Source organism: Ursus maritimus, unplaced genomic scaffold (assembly GCF_017311325.1).
Source record: "Ursus maritimus isolate PB19 unplaced genomic scaffold, ASM1731132v1 scaffold_18, whole genome shotgun sequence".
NCBI classification, from domain to species: domain Eukaryota; kingdom Metazoa; phylum Chordata; class Mammalia; order Carnivora; family Ursidae; genus Ursus; species Ursus maritimus.
This window is the reverse complement of record NW_024424230.1, coordinates 24,743,606-24,768,145: the sequence shown is the minus strand read 5'-3', so window position 1 is coordinate 24,768,145 and position 24,540 is coordinate 24,743,606. Positions and strand designations below refer to the sequence as shown.

Sequence of the window (24,540 nt, the reverse complement as noted above, 5' to 3'; positions counted from 1 at the left end):
GGGGTGTCCTGTGGAACAGACCCAGTGGATTTCCATCACGTCCTCCAGCCCCGAGCACACAGTAGGTGCTCGGTTAATACAGGCCGCCATGATTCTGGTCCCTCTGTTAAGCCAGTGGCATGTTTCCCTCCGTTGGCTCCCTGAACCCTATGCTTTCCCTTGGGAAGCGTGCCAGTCTTTTGCAAGTGGGGGCAGGCGTGTGTGTGGCCGTGACCCTCGTTCCCAGGCCCCCCGTGCCTGCGCTAAGCCAAGCGGCCCCAGAGCTGCGGAGGAGCCCTGCGCCTGCGCCTGTCCGGCTCTCGCGTGGCCCCGGCGGCTGGGCTGGGGAAGGTGGGACCCCGCACAGGGCGTGTGTAGGTGGGCAGGAGTAGAGACGCCTAAGCTAGTAATAAGCAGTCATCACTTTTCCTGAAGGCAAGAAATACGAGCCCACGCATAGTTTTAAAACCACTTGCCCTAGGAATTTTGCTTTCAGAAATTTTTAAGCAGACCTACAAATTATGTGGTAAAGTGTCCGACATGGAGAGACCCATAATAAGTCAGTGGCCCTCGGAATATCTAGTTGGGAACAATTATGAAATAAAAAATGAACAGAGAGACGTTTGTCTGCATTTGGACTGCCGTTAGAATCATTTTTTAAAACAAAATCTGAAGTTATTCTCCCTACACCCACCTCCCAAAATGCAGCTGTGGTGTGGGGAACTTTTTTTTCTTTTCTTTTTTTTTAATAAAAGAGCGCAGTCTTAGAGTGAAACAAGACATCTGATTTCAGAACCCAAAGAAGGAAGAATAAACTAAATGAGTGATGGAAAAAGCATACTGACAATTTCCATTCTCCCAAAAGAAAAAAAAAAAAAAGCATTATTTCCCTAACAGCAGGTGTTGCCCGTGGCACAAATGGAATATTAATCTTATCTCCTGAGCCATCCCTCTCCCCTCTACCTCCACCACCAGAGACGACTTCCCCAGAGAGATTAGAGCGTCATGAGAAGACAGGGAGATGGATTTTTGCCCCCTCCTTTTTTTTTTGCTCACAAGGCTGCAAAATTGCATGTCTACTATGTTTCCAAAACCTGGACCCACACGTCCGTGGATCTGAGACCAAGTGCTTCCTCTTGCCTGGCCACTGGGAGCAAAGCAGCTCACCCGCAGCCGGGCCAAACCTAAACCCACAGGTTTCGTGGTGAATGGCCAGCTGGCCCTAAAGGGAGGTATCGATGAAACCCGGGGCCAACACATGCAGAGGAGAGAGGAGCTAGTCTGGGCCAGCTCAGCCAGCGACCACTGACTAATATTTGTGAATGGCCAGAGCGGGGAAGCCTGGGTCTCCATTGTTGGGGACCGAGGCCCAGCCCCCAGTCTGCGCCAGTGGCTAGGACTCTCTCAGCCCTTTCCCACGCCCAGAACATGGGCCTCGTGTGGCCATCACCACAGCAGATCTCAGTGGTCACTCGGCCCTTCTCTCCTGAAGGGCTGGATCTGAGGGAAAACGGGAGACAGACAGGAGGTGGGCACTGGGGGCTGGGACTAGCTGTCAGGCTGGGCACACTCCAGAGGGTGTGTGGGACTTCACCTCCTTGAGCCTCTGTTGACTGATCTGTAAAATGGGAAGAAAGCTTCTTGACCAGCCTGCACACAGAGACCAGTCCCAGCAATCGGTGGCCCTGAGAATTAATCAGAGCCTTGAATAGGAAGGAGGAAAAAGGAAAGAAAAAGGCTTCGTGCCCATTGCCTCCATTGGCATCTGGCTCTTCCGTGCCCCCCCCCACCAAGGGGCCACCCAGCCAATATCATTTGCCGCCCAGCCCCCCATCAGCCCTCTTCTTTTTGACTTCTTTGTCTTGCCTGCCCAGGTAGGAGGGGCGCCTAAGGGTGGATTCCCGGGCCTCCCCTCCTGCCTGCAGACAGCACTCCATGTGTGCAAAGGAGCTGACACCCAGGCAGAATGGGTTTGAGAACACCCACTAAATACCCAGCCACCTGGGCGTTCTTGGTCATTGCGGTATGGACAGAACTGGCTGGCTCCAAGGTCTTGCAAACTGGGATGACTTGGAATCCCAGGCCTCCCAAAATTTCCACCAAGAACAGCAGAATGTCTGCAAGACCTAGCTGCTTTCTTTCTGAGCCCTTGACCGCCAGCCGTGTCAAAATTGCCTCCTTCCTCCTCCAGGTGAAAAGAAGTTTTGTTTTGTTTTTTTGTTTTGTTTTGTTTTGTTTTGTTTTGTGGGGGTAAGGAGGGAGGATGTTGGGCAGAGACAGGGAAATCCCTGATACGACAAGTGGGAAGCCAGACCGTTTCAAGACAAATGCTGGGAAGGACTTGGTCAACCATCCTTTGGGGGCATTCCTTGGGCCATAGCTGCAGGCACCACAAATTTTCTAAATAAGGATGGGAAAAGTCGTGAAAATCAAGTGTTATCTGCCAGGGAATTTCCAAGGTTCTTCTCTGGGCTTAAAAATTACTCATACTCCGAGAACAAAGAGAGTGGAAGGAGAGAGGGCGAATTACTTGAAAGTCATTGAAAAATAAAAGCAGGGAGAATTCACAAAATGTCACAGGCATGTGGCACTCTGGGGGGGGCGGGCATAGAATTCCTCCCAGCTGCCTGCTCTCTCCCGACAGAGGCCGGTCTGTGCCTCTCAGGTGAGGGCTGCCAGCTTCCGAGCCGACTTGTGGTTCAGACATCTGGATTTAGGTCTGGGCAGTCTGAAGGCCGGTTGGTGATGCTGGAAAGAAGGTGACGCAGGGACTCATTTTGAGCATGGGCCCCAGCACTTTCCTGGGTACCAGTGCTTATGAGCCCCTCCCTTCGGTGAATGCAAACGGACCATCTTCCAGAACTGAAAGCATTGGTGCCTTGCTGATCCCTGTTTTTAGAATGAGTCCACTGGGGAATAAAACCGAGAGTTGTAGGCATGCCTGCAGAGGAGAGGGGTGTGAGATGGAGGGGCTGATTCTGAATCTCCCTGAGGACCAGGGCCGAGAGGCTCTTTGCACCGGGGATGTGCTTCAGACCAAATGAGATGGAGCCTGGACATCACGGATGAAAAATACCATGCGGGCCTCATGAGAAGGGCCCAGGGCACACCCAGGCTGCTGGACTCAGTTCCATATACCAGGTTTCCGTAGATGTTTCTAGAATGACTCTTAAATTATTTAAATAAATACAGACAACTAGAAACCCTGAACATTCTATTTAAACACAAACATAAGAGGACTCCAAAAGGTTGAAGAGAAGGCAGACCAGCCTGGAACCATGGCGCCCGAGGAATGATAGAGTAGTAACTTGCTCCATTTTCTTCCTGGCCTTACAGATCCCACACTTAGAGCTAAAGAAGCCGGCAACGCAGAAACGCCAGTAGGCACAGGCAGACCAAAAAGCCCCAACAGAAACCTGCCCTGTCTAGCCAAAGGACCAGGAAAGGGGCGGCCTTGCAAGGCAGAAAACTCTTGGATGGTCAACACTCAACTGTAGGCAACCCTCCCAGAAAAAAAAGCAAACTCTGCCCTGACCCACACAAGCAAAGGCCAAGGAAAGACCCAAGAGTTGACACTCGCCGGGCTCTGAGGGGGCTCCCAAATGCTCCACCAGGATGGCGTCAGAAAGGCTGAGTGAGGTCTTGGGACTTGTCCCCGTGGGGCACTGAACACCCCTCCCTCTGGGTCAGTGGAGGCCACTTGGGGGGTAGCAGTGTGTGCCCTTCCTCTCCCAGCCAGGGAGGTGTCAGTGTGGGGAGCCAGAATTCCCACCCCTGCTCAGCAGTAAAGAGGACCTCCCTTGGGGTGTCAGAGAAGGCCCAGCAGGGAACCCGACCTCTACTCCCCCGCTTGGCGGTAACCAGGCACGGCAGCCCTTTTGCTCCTGGAGCGAGGTCAGAGGAAGCCTGCTAAAACAGTTTCGAGACTCTGGACTTAATTAAGTCCAGACTCACGGAATATAATACCCAAGATGTCCAGGTTTCAACCAAAAATCTCCTAGTCATACTGAAACCCAGAAAGATCTCCACTGAATGAGGAAATACAATAGATGCCAAGACCAAGATGACAGAAATGTTAGAGTTATCTGACAAAAGATTTTAAAGCAGCCGGCATAAAAATGCTTCAAAGGACAATTAGGAACACACTTGAAACAAGTGAAAAATTAGGTCTTGGCAGAGAAATAGAAGCTATAACAAGGACCCAAATGAAACTTAATAGTTAAATTAAAAACTCAATGCATGGCCTCAGCAGCAGAATGTGGGGACAAGGGCAAGAAACCGGAGTACTGGAAGATAGGATAGAAACAATCCAGTCTGAGCCACAAAGAGCAAATAGGCTGGGGGAAAAGGTGAACAAGCTTCTGGGCCCTGGGAGTCCATAATAGCGTGTCTAACATACGTATTCTCAGAATCCGTACAGTCAAGGAGGGAAGGGATGGGGCCGGAATTACCCAGAGAAATAGCGACTGAAAACAGCGTGTGTGGTGGTGGTGGGCATGTGAAATGGTACAGCCTCTCTGGAAAATAGTTCAACAGTTTGGGGGTTTTTTTAAAACTAAATAAGCAACTACCCTGGGGCACCTGAGTGGCTCAGTAGGTTAAGCATCAGACTCTTGGTTTCAATCTCAGGCTTGTCAGACGGAGCCCCACATGGAAGAGCCGGCGGGGGTTCTCTCGCTCCCTCGTCCTCTGCCCCTCCCCCTCTAACAAAAAGAGGAAAAGAAATTCATGTTCATTTAGAAAACACAAATAGAAAAGAAAAATCCTCATCCCATCCCCCAGAGATAACCACTGTTAGCATTTTGGTGTGTCTGCTTCCAGATTTTTCTAGGCACGTAATTATTTGCTTTAAAAAATAGCACCATGCTATACATTCTACAAACGGGTGTCCCATCAACCAGAGTCAAGTCTTACACCATGTTCTTAATGTTCTCCGTTCAGTTTCTCCCTGTTAACACACCTGCCATGATGAACACCCTTGTACCTACATCCCTGTGCAAGGCTTTTGATTATTTCCTTTGGGTAAATTGCCACAGCTGGAATTACAAGGTCCAGTGGTTTACAGTTCTAGAGACGCCTGTAACAAATCGTCAGATTTCATATCGGAAACATACTAATTTCTACTGCTACCATACAATGTTTTATAGTTGCCATTTGTGTGCAAACAAAAGACTACATACCTGTCTCTCACTTGACAACATTAATTCCCCCTTAAAAACCTTGCTAGTAGGGAAAGCTTTTCAATGAAAAAAAAATGTTGTTTTCATTTATTTTAATGGGAAAGTGATATGTTTCACCTCAACCCAAGATGCCTCCAAATTCTCACAGGTACAAAATTATCAAGTGAACATTATAATTGAGTTTGTATAAGTAATAATAGTTTCAAAGTAAATAAATACCTTTTTTGTTTATAAAATGCAATGCAATGAAGGTCTGTTCTGCCCACCAGAGAGATCAGTCACAAACAAGGGTATAAGCCTCATTCTTCAGAAGGTAAAGTCTTTCTGGAAACTTCCTTCACCGACTTTGCAAGTTTTGAGGGGCTCGTGGTTATCTTGTTCTCCATCTGCACTGCATATAAGGTCAGGGTTTGGAGAATACCATGAGGATGGGCACAAAAGGGCTTCCAGAGATGAAAGCAGGCTTTGTACACAAGCCAGAGGGTCCCCAGCACGCACCCTCCCATCCTCTCGCCTACCTTCAGTCCACAAATCAAAACGTTTGGGGCTCATCCCATGTGCACACCTCAAATCTGTTCCATGTGATATTCTCTGCCTTCGAAAATAGCGTGTCCAGTAAATCAGTGAGTCAAATGTCACTTTTGTAGTAGTTAGCTCGAACTCCCGTAATGAAATACCAAGACAGGGTGGCTCAGCAACAGAAATTTAGTTTCTGGGAATTCTAGAGGCTGACAGTCCGAGGTTAAGGTGTCTGCAAGGATTGGTGTCTTCTGGGGCATCTCCCCTTGCAGGTGGCTGTCTTGCCATCTCCTCACGCGGTCTTTCTTCTGCGTGCCTGCATCCCTGCTGTCTCTCTGTGTCTAGATTTCCTCTCATAAGGACATCAGTCAGATTGGATTGGGGCCCACCCTAATGGCCTAGCGGATTAACTTAATCCCCTCTTTAAGGGCCCTATCTTCAAATACAGTCACATTCTGAGGTCGTAAGGATTGGGGCTTCCACATGTGAATTGTGGGGGTGGGGGACACACAATTCAGCCCGTGACAACTTTTCATTGCACATTTTGTTAAGGGGCTTGGGGTGGAAATGTCAATCTAACAAAAAAAAAAAAAAAAAAAAGATTGTTTAACAAATGCTATAAATTTACAAGAGCCATTATGGTAAAAATTCATTAACAGGATAGTTGTTACCAGACGCAGGTCAGTGTATGTATCTTTGCTGTAACGTGCATGGAATATGTTTGGAAGCTTCCCAAAGTGGTCACAGTTGCTTCAAGAGAACAGGGCTGGGTGGCTGCTGTCAGGGTCGGGAGGATTCTCTCTCTCCTCTCGCGCCTCCTTTGAATTTGGTTCCCCACGCATGTGCTGATGGGTATTCTAATAAGGGAATAAAATAATACTTGAACTCAACGACCAACTTAGACCCTCGGGAATCACAGGGACGTGTCTGTCTCCCGCTCTGCTGTAGCCGCCGGCCCCAGTCACCGAGCCTGGCACGGAGGAGGTGCTCCGGAAGGGAGCTCCGAGAACGAATGAATGAACAACTCAATGAATTGCTCGCCTGGTGTTTGGCACAGGGACCCTGCGCAGCCCTCCTGGTGACCCTCTGTGTCTTCCCTCTTTGGTTTGCAGACGGCAGCAGAGACCTCCCGGAGGAAACAAGCCCCAACAGCATGGTGACCACCAGCCAGGCAGTGCCAAACACAACAGGGACCACCAGAAATCCTACCAGGGGGGCTCCGCGCCCCACCCCTCAGGGAGGCCCACCCATCACGGCTACAGCCAGAACCGGCGCTGGCACCACAGCAACATGAAACACCCACCAGGCGACAAGGGGGAGGCAGGTGCCCACCGCAATGCCAAAGAGACCGTGACCATGGAGAGCTCCAAACTTGAGGACGTCCTGGGGGACACTGGGCACAGTGGCCTCGAGCCCCCCCACAGCCCTGATGCCCCAGCCCCGGTGGCTTCTGAGAGGCTGCCCCCACAGCAGCCGGGGGGTCCGGAGGCTGAGACAAAGCGTAAAGACAGTATTATTCCCGAGCGCATCGGGGAGCGGCCCAAAATTACCCTGCTCCAGTCTTCCAAAGACAGGCTGCGGCGAAGGCTGAAAGAAAAGGTACCGGTAATTGCATTTTTGTTGTTCTCTTGCACCAGGGAGGACAGCGCGAGGTAGGCACTTTGGTAGGTGGGCGCGGGGTTGAGGTGGCCACCACTGCCTTAGGGACCCCTGCCCATCAGAGGGCCGGCTCATGGCCAGCTCTGCATGAACCCCTCCAGCACATTCCAGCTCCTCGCCTTCTGCCTCCCCCCGCCGAGAGGCCCAGGGGGGCACTGGGCACCAGCCCCCAGCCTGAGAGGGAAGGGAAAGAAGGGGCACATGCCCAAGGGGGATGGGAAGGGTGCGGGAAAGGCCTGTTCTTCCCTCCAGCCTTGTCTGTGGTCAGACACTGTCCTGATAGTGCTAAAGGGCATTTGGGGGGAACTCAAGAGCTGATACTATGAGAAGGACCGAGGCTTCTCCCCGAGGTAAGTGCCAGCCAGCTGCGGTCCCTGCCAGGGTCTAGAGCAAAGGTGAGTTGGGCGGAGTTCGAGCAGGCCTCAGCTTTGCAGTTCTCCTTCATCAGACAGCCGCCAGGGGAGGATAAAGGGACAAAATTTAAGGAGGCCTTCATCCCCAGCATCCCACAGGAGCCAACCCTGCGCTGGCACAGCCCTGAGGGTGAGGGCCTTCTTAAATGTTGCCTCCGCCTCCGGCTCCGAACCTCTCTGTCTTCACTTTCCCCCCCCCGGCCCTGGCTTCCAGAGCCTGGCTCGCTGATTCAGGAGGACATGTCCCTGAGCCTCTAGAGAAGGGATGGGGCTATGTTGCTGGCAGCCTCAGGCCCACTGTGCTCACCCTAGCCCCCTTTCTGCCAGAAACACAGGAGAAGTCACCTTGGGGAGGAGCTGTTCCTGAGAAAGGCCAGCTTGCCCCCAGCGCTCCCCAGAGTCCTCCTTCTGGGGCTTCTGCGGAGCTCGAAGCTCTGAGCTTCTCCCCGGCCTCTGTCAACTGCCTACTCTCCTCCACCCTTTGCCCAAGAAGCCAGGCCCAGGTCCACACTCACGCAGGACGAGGCAGGTCAGACGTCTTCCCCAGCCAGCGCTTGAAGCTGAGATGTTGCTCCCAGCATCCTTTGCGGACCCGAGTTCCCACCACACTGCTCCCCATGGGGCAAGCAGCTGTGAGGTCCAGGAGGAAAGCATCACTCATTTCCTCGCTTCTCAAAGGTGGGAGCCTGGAAGCGGTTCCCAGCTGGTGACCAGTACGTCTTCTCCTGAAGACCTTCCAAGACATGTTCCTACAGCCTGGCCGGGGGCGAGCGTCATTCAGCACATTCCCTCCAGTTCTACTAAATGTAGCTGCAGGGTCACAGAGTAGAAACAACATGGGCTTGGGGCGCCTGGGCGGCACAGTGGTTAGGCATCTGCCTTCGGCTCAGGGCGTGATCCCGGTGTTACGGGATCGAGCCCCACATCAGGCTCCTCCGCTATGAGCCTGCTTCTTCCTCTCCCACTCCCCCTGCTTGTGTTCCCTCTCTCGCTGGCTATCTCTATCTCTGTTGAATAAATAAATAAAATCTTTAAAAAAAAAAAAAAAGAAACAACATGGGCTTGAGAGTCCAGCAGACCAGCTGATGCTCGCTCTGCCTTTGACTGGCTAGGTGACCTTGGGCAAGTCACCTAACCTCTCTGAGCCCCAGCTGACTCATCTGTACCGACCTTGCAGACAGACCATGAAGATGAAATGTCATGACATGCGTAAAGACCCTTGTGGGTGGTTGTTACTTTATGTACAGACCACTCTTCTGCCCTGGGGCTCAGACAGTTGGGCAGTGGGGTGGGCAAGGAGGGGCTAGAACAGATAGGGTAGATCCATGGCACCCATACATGGGTTTCAAGGACTCCCCTTAGATGAGGCCCCTGGATTCCTAGACCAGGAGGACATCGGCGTAGACAGTAGCAGGGCTCAGGGAGAGCTATGCATCGTCTAACCTCCTCATCTTACTGGTGAGTAAACTGAGGCCCAGAGAGTGGAACCACTGCCCGTGGCCATATGGCTAGAGGCAGAAAGCAGGTTCTAGAACCCTGGTCCATGCCTCCCAACCTAGAGCTCTCCTTGTTGAGAACAGTCGGGCAAGCGTGGGACCTCACTTTATGTCCCTGACCCTGCCCTTCACCCCGGTCTCACATCCCAGCAGTTAGGGCGATCACATGCTTGGCCATCAATCCATTGCATTTGAATAAATACTTTCGAGACTGTCACATGCCATTTTCTTCCTTCACCAGCCCGGGTCTGATCTACTTGCAGTAAAATTTCTTCAGGGTGTTGAGTTTATTGTTTGAAATTTCCTTCCAGGAAGTGCCAGTCGATTTAGTGGCCCATGGCAGGATTCCTTGGGAGACAGCATTTGTTAGAGAGAGCCAGCACGGTCTCCTACGGCCATGTTTACCCAGAGAACGTGACCGTCCTTGGGCTGTAGGAACCAAGAGTCTGGAAGACAAGATAGCCGTCCCGTAGGTGCCTTTAACCAAGGTGGCAGGCATTTCGGATACTTCCTTCCTTCCCGCCCTTAGACTCAATATTTTGTTTGTTATCTAATTTCATCTTTTACAAGCCCCATCAAGTCATTTCTAGCTTGAGACATTTTATAGGCAAGTAGACAAACACAGCCAATATATATGGGAATCCTGGGTAGGAGTTAGAGCTTGCAAGAAGGATCAGCCCCAGATGTCACAGGAGCCAAGAAAAAGGTCAGCAGAGGACCCTGGGGCCCAAGGGTCCTTGGTGGAGGTCAGCATTCCGAGAGGGACCAGATCTCAGGTTCGAGAAGGTAGGGCTGGATCCTTTCTGGGGGCGGCAGCCCTCCCTCCAACTGGTCACCCCCAGCGGTAACCCCCACCTCCTTGGCTCCACTCAGGCGCACCCCGGTTTGTCTCCCACACCCCCAGGATGAAGTGGCCGTGGAGACCACCAGCCCTCAGCAGAACAAGATGGACAAGTTGATTGAGATCTTAAACAGCATGCGGAACAACAGCAGCGATGTGGACGCCAAGCTCACCACCTTCATGGAGGAGGCCCAGAACTCGACCAACTCCGAGGAGATGCTGGGCGAGATCGTCCGGACCATCTACCAGAAGGCCGTGTCCGACCGCAGCTTCGCCTTCACGGCCGCCAAGCTCTGCGACAAGATGGCGCTCTTCATGGTGGAGGGCACCAAGTTCCGGAGCCTGCTTCTGAACATGCTCCAGGTAACCGGACACCGGCAGCTGCGCCTCCCGGGCCCCGCCCCGCCCCGCCGCGCCGCCCCTGGGTTATTACTAGAGAGAAGGCTGCAGATTCTGACCACAGTGGAACTTTTCCCGAGTTCCACCCTTGCCCGATTAATTATAGAAAATAAAAAGGCACTCGAGGGGCGAGGGATGAGTGTCCGGATTTGCATGTGTTTGTGTGAGGGCTCCATGGTTACAATGGACCAATATAATTTTATAGGTGTTTCATGTTTAACCAGCCTTTCCCTCTTTCTATTTCCATGATAAGAGCGCTGACGCTTGGTCTTAACCCGGCTCTGTGCTTTGACCTCTCCGCGTCCCAGCAGACGCGAACTTGGTGTGGACTTCTCTGTTTCTCCTCCTCTTCCTCCTGCCCAGGACCACCACCCACCCCCCAGCCCCTGGTGGTGGTGTAGCTGGTGCTTAGATGGGGGTGAGCAGAAGGCACAAAGGCTTGGAGCAGGACAGGTTTGGTCTGGCTGCCGATACACTGGGCTTCCTGAAATCCCTTTTAAGGCAGAGGGGAAGCATGGAGATCCAAGACTGTCTTGTTCCTAGGTGCCTTCCCACTCAGAATCCCTCCAGAGAGCTTAATTCCGATCCTTTTCGTCTCTTCCTGCACGGGTGCCAGTGCTCAGTGCTGTTTTATCGGCGTTAGAGGGTAGTAGGTACGGACGTGGGCGCATAGACTAAGATGGTTCCATCTAGTGAGCTGGAGACCGGTACCCGCTCTTCTGTCATGGGTGCTAGCAGGTGAACTGGTGGCATCAAGGAGAAGTAGCAGGTGGCATGGCGCAGCCACCACACCTGGGGACTCTTGGCTGCAGAAAAGTCATCTCTACTCTGACTTTGTACCTTAGACTAGCTGAGCTGTGAACTGAGTTTCCAGTCCAGATCAGGTAAGATAGGAGCCTGGAATTTCTGAATGCCGAGTTCCAGAACTGGGAGAGACCCCCTGCAGGTCTGTCTGAGCAAGGGTGAGCGTAGGATAGGCCATCCAAACCACAGTCCTTCTCAGAGGCAAGGGGCTCTATCCATAATTACACCCAGACACCAGGCGTAAACCAAGGCATGTGGTCACGCCGGTCTTAACCAGCTGGTTCAAAGTCTGCCGTTTCTTCCCCAAAATACAGGGAGGAGGGAGCCCCCTCTATGTGCTGCCCGCAGGGCTCCATCCCTGCTGTCCTCCCCTCTTCCTGGGGAGTCTGCCCACTGCAACTTGAGCCGTCGCTGGCCAGCCCGGGTGGCTTCTCTCCAGCTCCAGGCCCCGATCAGGTTCCCATTCCTGGATCGCCCACGCTCCCCTGGTGACGAATTCCCGCATTACCTGAGGGATTTGCACATCGGGCATGTTCCTCACGGGCCGGAATGTCCTGGGAGAGTGTGGAGGGTGGCGGTGGGGAGCAGTGTACTGCCAAGCACGGGGGAGTCAGGGACGGGATCGGCTTTTGGCTTTGGCTTTTCTTCTTTTTCAGAGAAGGGCCAGGATAGGGCAAGACTTATAGACAATGGCTGCCAGCTCCAAGTAACCTAGCCAGAGCCAGTGGTGGACAGACATCCAGGGTGTGGGGACAAGACACACCCAGCCGGGAAGGGCAGCTGGCCGCAGGGTCCACCCAGGATCCTGCCCAGGTCAGGCATTTCTCCCAACGACCTGTGGTCAGAGCAGCCTTGCCCACAGTGTCCGGCAGGGCATCCAACCTGGGACATGCTCAGCCACAGAAGGGGGCTCCGTGGCACACCCGCCTCTCCACCAGCCACAAAGTGGACTGGCTCAGCACAGCAGGAAGGGAACCTGTTTGGCCCCACCGAACTCGATGAGTCCCCTTTGCATCCCCCGGCTAATAACGTCTTGTGGAATTAGTGTGCCGAGAGACATAGTTTGGCAAATGCTGGCGCAGGGCAAGAGCACTAAATTGAGAGCTGGGAACCAGGGCTTCTCGACCGGATTCAGCGGTCATCAGCTGGAGCTGGGCCTCTGCTGCTCCCACCGGGCAGTGCTTGGCTTGGCTGCTTGACCCTCATCCGTGGGCCTTGCAGGTTGACACTGCTAGAGATGAGTCAGGAGCCTCGAGGGGGGACACAAGGGGCCCACGGGAGCCTCCTTCACCCTCACTGTCCCTGGGCCCTGCCACTGCCGGACACAGTCCTGGATGCCCCTAGTCCTCAGAACCCCACCTGCCCCTAGCATGGCTCAATGTTGGGTATGACATACACTTTGAGAGCCAGCCCAAGAGCCCCAGCCCTATGATGCCACCTCGTCTCTGGGGCAGAGGAGGGCTGTCTGTTCCACATCTGCCATTTGCCTGGATATAGTGTTTGTGGGTCAGGTATTGAGAAATCGAAATGTCCCCCGTAGGCCCCGTCACCCCCTGTTCACCGCTGGCAGCCCCAGCTCCTGTGTAAGCTAAGGAGAGAGCCCCTTGAAGGGCTTGAGCTGGACACTCACTTTCAAGGTGGGCAGGCTGGATATGCTGGCTAGAGGCTGCCTCTGAGCTCCTGACGGCCCCACTCCCCGATTACAGGGCCCAGAGGCATCCAACCCCATGGGTCTGCTCGGGCCACCTCGGGCCCTGCTGCTTCTCCCTGGCACTGAGGAGGGAGCAGATTGAAGTCAGCTTTCCAAGCAGCTTGATTCATGGCCATTCACCACCCCAGATTTACAAGGTACAAGAGGGAAATGGACATGGCTTATCAAACCCCACTTTCCTTCTTCACGCCCACAAGGGTGTCTTTTTTGACTTGCCTTCATTTTCTGGCAAGCCTGATTTGTGTCCCTCTCCTGGTGGACCGCCTCCGGCCCCCAGAGCTCTTCCCTTCCCCTTCTCCCAGTGCAGCTCGTCCTCGGCTCCATCCTCTCGAGACCCACTGCCTCTGGATCTCCAGCCAGTCGCTTCGGTGGCCTCTGAGATGCCCCTCATGCGGCCAGTTGGGCTGCTGCCTCCACGTCAGAGGCCCAGCTTAGCGATGCTGGCTGCAATGGGGCCAGGGTGTGAAGTGCCCTATGAACACAGCTCCCAGCGCTGGCTTTGGACGGTGCCTTCCTTGGCCGACTGCTTCTGCTGCCCGGGTTTCAGCAGTGGGAGCTGGCAGCATAGAGGGAGGGGGCAGGCTCTGCTCTAGTGGGCATTCTGGTAGAGGTGTGAGAGCTGCCTGCCAAGCAGGGGTGCAGACCCTACGGGGCAGTGAGTGGGGCCAAAGGGAGGTCAAAGGACCCTTCCCAGCCAGGGACTCAGCATGGTCCTTTCTGGCAGGACAATGCCAGAGCCCCTAGGGCTTCAGTGGACCCATCCCCGATCCCAAGGCTCAAAAATGGTCTTCCATTTTTACATCAAAACCAAGTCTTTTTGCCTTAAATATGGTCCTTTTCTTACTGTTCTTGTAAATAAAATTCTACTTATTCAACAGACATTTCTTAAATGTCTGTATGCGTCGAGCGTTAGATCGGTGCTCCTCAAACTTGAACGGGCTTTTGAATCGCCTGGTATTTCACTTAAATGCAGATATGGTTCCTTCGCTCTGAGCGCGCGCTGAGATTCTCAGGTCTGACGAGCTCCCAGGTGACGCGGGCACTTGGGCCCAGGGACCTGACATGTTGAGTCACAAGGCCTTGTATTGGATGACTGATGGTTTGGGGGTGATGGGTCAGTTTCACAGATGGGCCCACTGAGGCACAGTGGGAACACTGAGTTTCAGCCACCGGGTTTTCTGTAGGCCAGCAGTTCTCAGCCTAGCTGCCCATCAGAATCGTATGGAGAGGAGCTTTTAAAACCTACCGGTACAGGGGTCCTACCCCACCCAGACCAGTTGAATTCGGTTGTCCAGGGACAGGTTGGCCATCCTTTTGAAAGCTCTCCCCCAGTGATGCTGCTGTGTGGGTAGGTGGGTACCACCTGTGAGGTAGAGAGACTCCAGAGATGTCCTGATTGTGCCGCCGTTGTCTCCTATGACCCAGCTGCCCTGCCTGTCATCCCGTGAGCCAGTAAGAAATTCATAGCAGGTACTGGACTCTTCCTTGAGTAGTGGGGAGGACGCGGAGCCTGAGCTAGGGAGCGAACACCAGAGCAGGGGACATGGCCACTGAAACAGTCGCTTTGCTTGTCCGCCCTCGGGTTCCCCTCTGGGCAGCAAGGAGGCTGTTCTGGACCATCCTGGGGGGCCCTTTCTCACATTCCTCGCCATCATTCCAGGGTTCCTCCGGGAGCCGCTCCACGCTAACCAAGTCAACCGGGCAGGAGCACAGAGCCGTCTCTCCTCGCCGCTGGCCCTATTACTCTCTGTCCTCGGCTTGTCTCCCCGTGTCCTTTTCCTTTTTCTTGGCCTCGGACATTTGTCGGAGCAGGTATCACGTGTTTTAGGAAAAGGACCTCACTCTGAACCCACGTGGCCAGGGTGTGCCAGAGGCCGGGCCACCCGGGAAAGCCGGGGATGCGATTGGCTTCACTGCCTAGCGTGCGTCCCTCCACCCCCTCCCACCCGGCGCCAACTTCGCGTGTGCAGGGTCCCACACCCACTAGAGTGTGTGCCTTGATGCTTTCTGACTTGCAGGAGAATGTGGGGTGCCCAGGCCCCCCGGGTGACAGAAGTCACCAAAACTCTCAGCCTTGATCCTTACCCAGGAATCGCGGGATGATAATGCAGTGGGGCGGGGGGAGGGGAGGCTCCAGCTTCACGAGGTGGAGAAGAATGACAGTGCCTCTTTTTATGGGACCTCTGGAATGAGAGGAATTGGAGGCCCGAGCCCCCTCCGCCCAGCACTGCCCTGTCACCACCCCAGGCCTTTCACTTGGGCTCCGGGAGTGCTCCTTTGCCGAGGTATGCCTGGGTAGTACAAGTTCAAGCCCTCCTCTGCTGAAATGTGCGTGCCCTGTTTAGCCGAGAGGTGTCTGCATCTGAGCTATGCAGAGCGAAGTATTATTAGAGCAAGCATCAGTGTGTCTGTAACTGACCCCAGCTCTCCCTAGCAACCGTTGCCAGCAACACATCTAACAGAAGGATGCGATACCTTTTTTGAAAAAAAGAAAAAAAAAAAACAACTCATCTCAACTCAAGTCGTAAACACAACAGGGCTGTTGTGAAAAAAAAAACAAACAAAACAAAATGCCAAATCGGAATCTGGCATATGACCAGATTTCAGAATAAATTCTTCTCCACCAGCACCTTCTCTAAGATTGTTTCTTTAAAAAACAAAAAACAAAAAACTGGCTTCAAGCTACGGAACAGATAAACTCTTGTGTTTCTGGCTGGGTCACCAGTCAGCACTGTGTTTGGGGCTTTCGATACGTGGAAACTCCATTGAGTGGTGCCGGGGCTGCATGGGGCTTCTGATGGGGTCTCTGGGAGTGATTTGAACTATGGGTTTTAGGCCCAGAAGGCGCACTCGAGATTTCCTGGCCTGGTTACCCCGTCAGTACATCAGAAACATAAAATACATCTCCAGGGCTGGTGTGACAGGTATACCCTACTCTTGCCCTGTTTCTCCCATCCTCTGCCCCGTCTTGGTCCCCCATTTGCTGGCTTGGGCAGAGGCCCTGGGCCATCCTTCTAACTGCACTCATCGGAGAGAACTTGCTTCTCTGATGGTTCTTGCAAGGTTTCAGGAAAATCAAACCTGTTCCTCTTCACCCACAATCTGGAGTTCCTAACTCCCATCTTTTATGGGGGGAGAGGGGGCTAATGTTGATTCTTGTTCTAAATGTAAACTCTTGAGAGCAGGAGTCCTGGCTAAGGTGGCATCAGTCCCCGGCTGCTGGCCTCATGACTTGGACATAGTAGGTGCTCAGGAAATGCTTGTAAGGGAAGGATGGAGCCCTCCGTCTTAGGTCCCAGTGCTCCCTGGTGTGTGATGGGCTCCTCCACTCCTGAGCACTCCATGTGTGAATGTCAAGACTCTCTCTCTGACCTGGGTTCCAGGGCAGGAGTCCTTCCCCATGTTTACAGATGAGAAAAGTGGCTCAGGAAAGCTACAAGCCTTACCCAAAGTCATGGGGCTGAATGGGAGCTGTTAGTCCAGCACCCCAAGCTCCTGGCTCCTATGCCACCTCCCCCAGATAGGGTGTAAGGGTCAGAAAGTTGGGAAGATCAGGAATCTGTCTCCTGAGGCTATCAGTGGGGATTCCAAAATCCACCCTTCCAGTATAATCCCGCTGCATTGCCAGCAGTCTCTGAGTCTGAGCTTTCTGGGCCAGTGGAGGGCTAAGGGTGTCTGAGGAAACACCTTCAATCTCCATTGGCTTTATCCAGATGAACCACACAGCTGCTATTCCTGAGGTGAGAGCCGGTTCTCCCCCTCGCACCCTCTCCCTACTCAGACCTCCCTCACCTCTGCACGCCCACCGCTGAGCCGACGTGCACTCCAGGCATGGAAACTAATTTTACTGTTGGCCCGAGCCAGGCATACCCAGGGATAGAAGCGCATTGTTCTGTGCATTCCAGAGCCTGAGCAAAGCCTGGGACTGTACCCACCCCGAGTTCCCCTCCACTGGTTGCTAGAAATCAAGAGGGGATAAAAGCAAAGGGCTCCCGGCTGTGTAGACCGCTTTCCCCGTGGACAGATTGTCGATGGCGATTGCAAAGACCCACAAAAGGTCTTTTTTTCTTAAAAAAAAGAAAAAGAAAAGTTGCCCCACCTACTGGCTGGGGTGCAAGCACCCTTTGAGTCATTATGCCTGCCTGTACTGCAGCCCATGCCCTGTGAGGGCCACGGGGAGCTGCATACATATTCCCCTGACGGTGGGCACCAGCAAGCCTGCCTCAAATGCCATGGGAGACCGACTGTCCCAGGAGCTTGACCTTCTGCACCAGAGTCCGTGGCAGGCACGGCTACCACGCCAGGGAGAGCCGATGCTTGGCTGCTGCAAGGCTTAATCTACCCTACCAGCCCCGGCGGAGACACACTTGTTGCCCACCCTGGCTTTGGAATGAGCGGATCGTACCTTCTCTCCCCAGTCCTCATTTCTTCCTTTCAACAAACCCGTTATCGAGCTTTTGCTGCATATCTTGCCCCCTGGCCCAGCCTCCCTATGTGTCGTCTCTGCTAATTGCCCACCCCTCTGGTCTCTTCCCAGTTTGTGCAGGTGGACTACTGTCCAAAGGCTGAGTGTTGCACTTGAATCCCCAGCTGGAGTGTCTCAAAAGCCCCAGGTTTCTCACATTGTTCAACTTGGGGTGGTGTGGGGTGGAGGGGGTGGGAGGGCATGGTGGTTTTCAAAAGTACTAAATGGAATTTCGGAGTGCTGGGTGAGACAGAAGCAGCCCATGACTTGAACACGAAAAAACCTTTTTGAATTTTCAATGGGAAAATAAGCAGAGGAAAGAAAATGATCATGGACCCTCAGCGAGTCCCAGAAGGGGCCTGGAGCAACAGCTTGCCCGTTACTGTTTTCTTGTCGGAGGCTGTGTCCCTTGGCGTCTTAGGAGCAAAGGTTGTGTTCTTGTCATCTTTGTGCCCCCCCCAACCATGCCAACACATAGTGGGTACTCGGCCAGCATCAGATGGTTGGTTCCAGGAGCTTCAGTCCAGCGGGGACAAAGGAGCATTGGTGGCAGCAGAAGGGGACAGATTCAGTGTTCTGCTCCCGCCCATCTCTGGGCCAGGGGAGCTTTACCCGAGTCAGAAATTGTTTCGCCATCACCCGTGTCCCTTGCCAGGCCGTGTCCTCCTCCCCGCATACCCTCACCCCCCACCCCGGCTTCATTTTCCCTGCTAAATCCCCTGATAGAACTTGGCCAGGCGCTTCCCTGTCTGAGGCTGCCATGCCGAGGCGGGCACTGTAGATAAGTGGGTTATCGGAGAAGGCCAGCTCGGGTGTCCCGGGCCCCAGAGGGTCACCCCTGGCTGGCTGGCAGCTCACCCCCAGCACCTCCTCCTTCCCCCTTTCCCAGAGCCAGGCCAGCAGGAGACAGCAGATCCTCCCCACAGCTCAGTGAGTGGCCAGCCCCCAGCCGCCGCCGGGAATCTGAGCTATGCTAAGCCACTCCAGATCACAGCATCGCTGCCCTGCCCAGGCACGGCCGGCCCAGACAGGGCGCCTCTACCTGCCCTGGCCGCCTCTGGAAAGCTGGCACTGCCTGGGCCGATGGAAAAAATCTCCCTGCAGGTTATGTAACTGCTCACCACCCTGTCCCTGGCTCCCCAGGGAGGCTCGCAGCCACCACCAGGGAAGAGCGGCAGTCTCCGGGCAGGGAGTGGATGGCGGAAGGTCATTCCTTCAAAGAGAAGTCAGTAGTCTTGAGTCACTGTCCATGCTCTTCCTCTGAACCCAGGGTTCACAAGGCCCCGAGGAGACTGCTGTTCGCCGTAGCTTGGGGAACTCAGACGCCTGCCCCAGCCTTGTAGCCCAGAAGAGCGAGAAAGTCTTGTCAAGGGACCTGGACTCAGCAGGAGGGGCTGAAAAGGAGAACGAGAAGGATGGTGTCATTGTTGGCTTATTTGGTTTGGTTAGGTTTCTTTATTTGGCCTTTTTTTTATGGTGATAAAATATAGGCAACATAACATTTACCATTTGGACTGCGTTTAAGCGCCTGAGTAACCCCAAGCACAACCACGGGGTCGCACAGCCTCTACCACCATCCACCCCCAGAACCTCTCATCATCCCAAACAGAAGCCCTGTAGCCACCAGACAGTAACCCCCCAGCCCCTCACCTGTCTCCATGCCTCTCGTGCTCTACACACACGTACCGCACAGACACGGATTCACAAGATAGTTGCCCTTGTGTGTCGGGCTGATGTCACCTAGCAGAGTGGTTTCAAGGTTCATCCATGTAGCACACATCAGAACGTCCTTCCTTGTCACGGCTGAACAATACTCCATTGTGTGGATCTGCCCATTTTGTCTATCCATTCATTCATCATCGGACACTTGGGTTGTGTTGTCCTTTGGCTATTGTGAGTCACACCGCTGTGAACGTGCGTGTACAGATATCTGTTTGGCCCCTTCTTTCCATTCTTGTGGGTCTATGCCTAGAAGGGGAATTGCTGAACCACATGGAAATTATACTTTTAACTGCCAGACTGCTTTCTGGGAGGTTGTTTTTGGTGGGGGAGATATAATGAGCCAAGAACCAAAGAAACGATGCAGGTAAGGGACAGTGGGAACACCGGCTGGCCTGGAATCGGTGTAAGCGGAGAGTTGGAGGAAGTCCATAAGTTGGAACGAAAGGGTTTGGACTTTATGGAGTAGGACCAGGGAGCCATTGTTGTTTCTTGAGCTGTAGCAACCCAAGGTTAACTAAAAATCAGAGAACGGTAGGGACCTGGGGGGAGGATCTATAGATTACCCATCCAACCCTTTCATATTGTAGATGAGAGACTAGAGGCCTAGGAAGGTCAACAGAAGCCACGCTCCAGAAGGACATGTATGATGGGTTATAGGATGTTATGCTGGGAAATCTAGAAATCTCTTACATCAGAGAACCACGAGTTCTGGGTGACCAGTGCTGCTCCAGGCGCACCTCCCCCTCGCCCTTCTTGCCCCCGTACCTGGGTGCATTGGCCGTGTTCTGGATGCCTGGCATGATTGAGAGTGACTTGTCAGAAGTTAAAGAGGGTGGGAGTGGGGCGGAGATGGTTGAGGGGACTGAAAGAGGATGACAGGACAACGATGTAAACAGCCAGCAAGAGTGTCACTCTTGTCTTGAACTTGCTGCTTTCAGGGAAGCTGGTTTCCATCCCCCTGGACAAATAAGAGGTCCCCATAAGTGGACAGAAGTCTTCCCAGCTCCTGTCTGGGTGGCTGCTGAGTGGTCACCAGGCATCCCAGGGTGCAGAGTGCAATGCAAGGGGCCTTGGGGAGGCCGCTTGCCTCGCCGATCACCCCACTCTTGACGGTCCCTGCTGGGACTGAGCACGTTCCAGAGGGGTTGTGCCACCATATGTGTGCGTGCCTGGATTGTTTGTGACCAAGACCACCACACTGCTGTATAGGGCCCAGCTCGGCCTCGGAGCAGGGGTGATACCGAAGGAGGGGGTAGCATAGGTGGCATTCAGGGATGGCCGGGCTCCAGCTCCAGCTGATGAACGTCTCTCCGTAGTTGGGATAAGTGCGTTCTTGCACAGCTGCGTATAAATCAGAGCTCCATGTGTTGGACTCGCACTTGCCATTGACCCCCATTACACAACAGTCATTGCATTGCTCTGGGTGCTGAAAGACCCCTGATTAAAGGAGTAGTATGTCTAACACCGTGTAGAAGCAGAGTCACTTGGAATCCAGTGTGTAGGCCACAGAGACTGCCACGTGGCAGAATAAATCACTGATGAAGCCCAGCGTCCAACCCCCACCCGGTCCAGTGTCTAACCCTGGTTCTGGTATCAGTCAGCTGGCGACTTTGGGCAGATCTCGCATTCCGGCTGCCCTCCACTTACTCTTCCATTAAATGGGGTAATAATACCTGTGTCCTCTTAAGGCTCCTCCCCCAAGAGGAACTTCGGAATTTCGTAATATCATGTTTTTCCCTTTGCCCTTGATGAATCCCATTCATCAAGGTTCCTAGAAGAGCCCCCCACCCCCAGACCTTCTACAAGCCCAGGGGCCACCAACTCGTGCTAGAACTTGGGATTCAGATGTGGCATCTGGCTAGCCCTGGGATTCAGCCACAAGGAAAGCCCTCACAGGCGCCCTGGGGGTGGTGTGGAGGCCCTGCTGGGTGCCCCGTGCTCAGCACTATTAAACCCCAGTGAAGCGGGGGCACTTGGCTCTAGCAATTAGATGTCTGCTGGAGGGGCAAGACCAGCTCAACCAGAGAGCAGTTTAGGAAAGTCAGAGAAGGGGGCAAGCCCTTTAAGTGCTAGCAGCTGGGGAAGGCTTCCTGGGGGAGGAGGCATGAAAGAAGAGACAAGATTTGGGGAGCCAGAGGAAAACAGGAAGAAGGAGCCAAAGCAAAGGCTTATAGGTGAGAGGAGCCTGTGGGGCGTAGTTGTGTGGGGGAGCCTGGCGGGATGAGGCAGGTGGTGCCCTGCCAGCCTGGCCGAGGGTGTCCAGGAAGCACGGGGAGCTCCACCAGTGTCAGCAAGCCCCGGTGTGAAGCTGCCCAGCCAGGCAGTGACCCCAGGCCACAGTCACCACACTGGCCCTTTCGTCTGCGGGCACTTGCTTCTCACCATTGCAAGCCAAGATGGTTTTAGACCAGACCTAAAACTTCTCCTTCAAGAGTAGCATGCTCCCCTCCAGCCTTGGGCCACAAACTGTCTTGGGCAAGGGACAGGGAGGGCCGCTGCATCTGGGGCCCCAGCCAGCCTGCTCGGGGGGCCCGGGATGCCAGGGTGTCCCTGAGGCAGGTGGCAGGGGCCTGGCAGTCGAAGGCAGGGTCCCAGGTGCCCACTCACATGGCTCACTCAGCCCCTCCTTATGGATCTGCTCCGGGGAGCAGTCTGGAGGTGGGTGCCCACATGCTTATCTCCGCGCAGACACCCGGCCCCCTCCCTGCCACAGTCCGTTAGCCTACAGGGACCAGAAGCAGGGCGGCGGGTGAGGCCGTGGGGCCGGGCAGCCTCACAGAGCCTCACTGCTCCGCTCTTATCTCCCCCTCCTCCACAGAAGCCCCTTCTCCTCCTCCCCCCAGGACGTGTTTTCTGGCCTGCCTCAGCGGGGAGAGCAGGAGACAGAAGTCTGAAGCCAGTCTGGTCCAGTTCCACGTGCTCTGGGCCTCAGGGTCCTCCCGTGGTCTGGGGGTCGGCCTTCCCACGGGGCAGCAGGACTCCTGGCTCCTTCTGTCTGGCTCCCTCAGTCCCTTGAGCACGGTGGGCTTATGAAGGTTGCATGGGGGGTGCAGGACCGAGGAGCCAGGAAAATATTTGGGAGTTGCTTAGGGGCTGGAAGAGAAGATGGGGCGTGCTCAGGAGCGGATTTGAAGGTGTGTTGGAGGAGGGACCGAGGCCCCAGCCGGCTGGGTTCTAGCTCCTACCCTGCATTTCTCCAGCCGCGTGACCTCGGGCCAGCCCTCCCACCCATCTGGTGGCTTCCTCACCCATAAAATAAAGGGGTCAGAAGGGCAGTTTTGAAGTCCCTCCCAGCTCTGTTATTCTAGAGCAGACATGCTGGGCACACAGAGTGCGTGCTCATTGCCCACTGCAATCGGTCAGTGGGTGGATCAGTGAAGAGCAGACGCCTAGGGGGTGTGGATGGGGGGAGGTCTGCCCTGCCCTCTGCTCCTCCCTGCCCTCCTGCCTGGTCTGTGGAGTCTGCGCTCTCCTAGGGGCAGAGCGGCCTGCAGGGGGCGCCAGCACGCAAGGCTGGCCTCACCTGCCCACAGGCCCCTCCTGGGCCAACCCAACGTCTTGGCATCCTGGGGGTTTTCCCACGGGGGAAGATTGAAGCCATATGATGGTCGCTCTGCCACAAAGCCACCCTCCCGTGTGCAATTTGCAGCCCCTCAGGGGCCCCAGCCCTGAGTCTAGCAACCTCAGTCTGAGGGTCCCTTCCAGACGTCTGTGGCAAGCCTGCAGAGCGCTCACTCCGCCAGTGTCTGGGTGTTCCGGTCCGGTGTCTAGCTGGAGGCCCCTTTCCCCCTCCCTTTTCGTCAGGCAGTCACTCTGCACGCACTTGGGGTGCACTGGCTGGGGGCAGTTCTGTGAGGCGGATGTTAATAGTCCATTCTACACACGAGTAAAGAAAGTTCTAGAAAGCTTAGGAAATACACCTGAAGTCACACAGCCAGCCAGTGCAGAAGCAGAACGGGACCCCAGTCCCCCAGTGCCCTGCACCCCTGCCTCCTCAGAACATATGCTGCCTGAGTGCCTCTGTTGGCTGACGTGTATTTGTGTTTGGGGGCAGGGTAGGGTCAGGTATAAGGTGACAGGTGGACACCTCTGAATGACAGTGTGACCAGAGCCTCCTCCCTGATGACTAAACAGGAGCCGAGTGATCTCTTCGCTGTCATCTCATGACCGACAGCATCAAGAGAATTTCCAGACCAGAGCTCAGGGGTCCACTGCTCCCTGCCTGTCTCAGTGGGGGCAGGGGGCAAGGGTGCCCCTCTCCGCCAAGCTGCAGACAAGCAGCAAGGTGGCTTCTTGTTGTCCCAGCCAGCCTCAGCTTCTCCTCTGTGGCCGTCCCCACGATTGCTCTCCATCCTGTCACCCTGGTGATTCATGAAAAAAGGCAAAGAGAAGAAAACTCAGTTCGGTTTGATTTGTCCCCATATGACAACCCCAGGGGCTAGAGGCCGCAGCTCTGGGTAAAAGTGGGTCCTGGCGAGTGGGTGCCCGCAGTGCCCTGGGTGTCTGGGCATCTGCGGGCGCCCCTCTGTTTGCAGCGCCCGCGGTCGGGCAGCAGGCCGAGGCTTCTGTGTCAGGCCCCCGCAATGGAACCCTGGAGGAAGTGGGTCCTGTCTCTGATGGGGCCTCATGCCTCTGTTGCCTGTCTAGGCTGGAGGGATGGGCGGTGGGACCTTTACCAGGTCCCTTTCTCACTGATCACCAAGCCTGAGAGGACAGGACCTCAGGCCTGCAGAAGGAAAAGGAAAGAGAGAGAGGGAGAGCTTGCGTGCTGTCTCATTTCTAATGCTCTAAATTATGAAGAAGTGAGGACCCAGGGGTGTGAGCCGAGGCAGTCTGGGTTGCTCAATCCCAGAGGAGCCCTTCTAAGGTTTCCCCGGCACGCAGCCCAGAGTGTCACCCCAGAGAAAGAGCCACTCTGTGAAAAGCCAGCTTTGCTCCCGCTGCCATGCCTTTTCTTTTTTTTAAACTCCCCCCATACGACTTGATTTATGATGACCCCAGTGCATTTCAGCAGCTGCGGCTTCATTTCAGAATCAGGTTAAGTAGCCGAGGGTTCAAAACAGAAAAGGTCGTTGTGGGGTGGGGGGGGGTGGAAGGGGGGGCTTCAGGAAGGCGAGGGACACTTAATACGGCTCATTCCCACGCACACCTCTGCTGCTGGGGCCCAGGGGTCGCGTGCATCGTCTCCCTGCGAATGTGCCACGGCCACACAGACACCTTGGCTCCTCTGCCTTCTCAAAGGGAAGCTTGAAAATATGGTGCCCTGGCACATTGCGGCTGGCTGCTCCGCGCTTCCTCTTGCTCTGGCCCGGACAGAAGAGGCAGCGTTCTTGAGAGTTGGTTGGAATGAGA

General features: G+C 54.5%; 1 protein-coding gene across 5 annotated transcripts in view; it reads left to right on the top strand.

Annotated features, from left to right (window-relative positions):
- Window positions 1–24,540, top strand: part of CTIF (cap binding complex dependent translation initiation factor) — a 308,542-nt gene that overhangs the window by 211,246 nt on the left and 72,756 nt on the right. For 4 of the 5 annotated variants that reach the window (XM_040632532.1, XM_040632531.1, XM_008691789.2 and 1 more), the window contains 2 exons: window positions 6,791–7,283; window positions 10,151–10,450. In XM_040632532.1, coding sequence (XP_040488466.1) covers window positions 6,791–7,283; window positions 10,151–10,450 — 793 coding nt within the window. The remainder of the gene's footprint in view (window positions 1–6,790; window positions 7,284–10,150; window positions 10,451–24,540) is intronic. The other variant, XM_008691819.2, reaches the window with a different exon arrangement.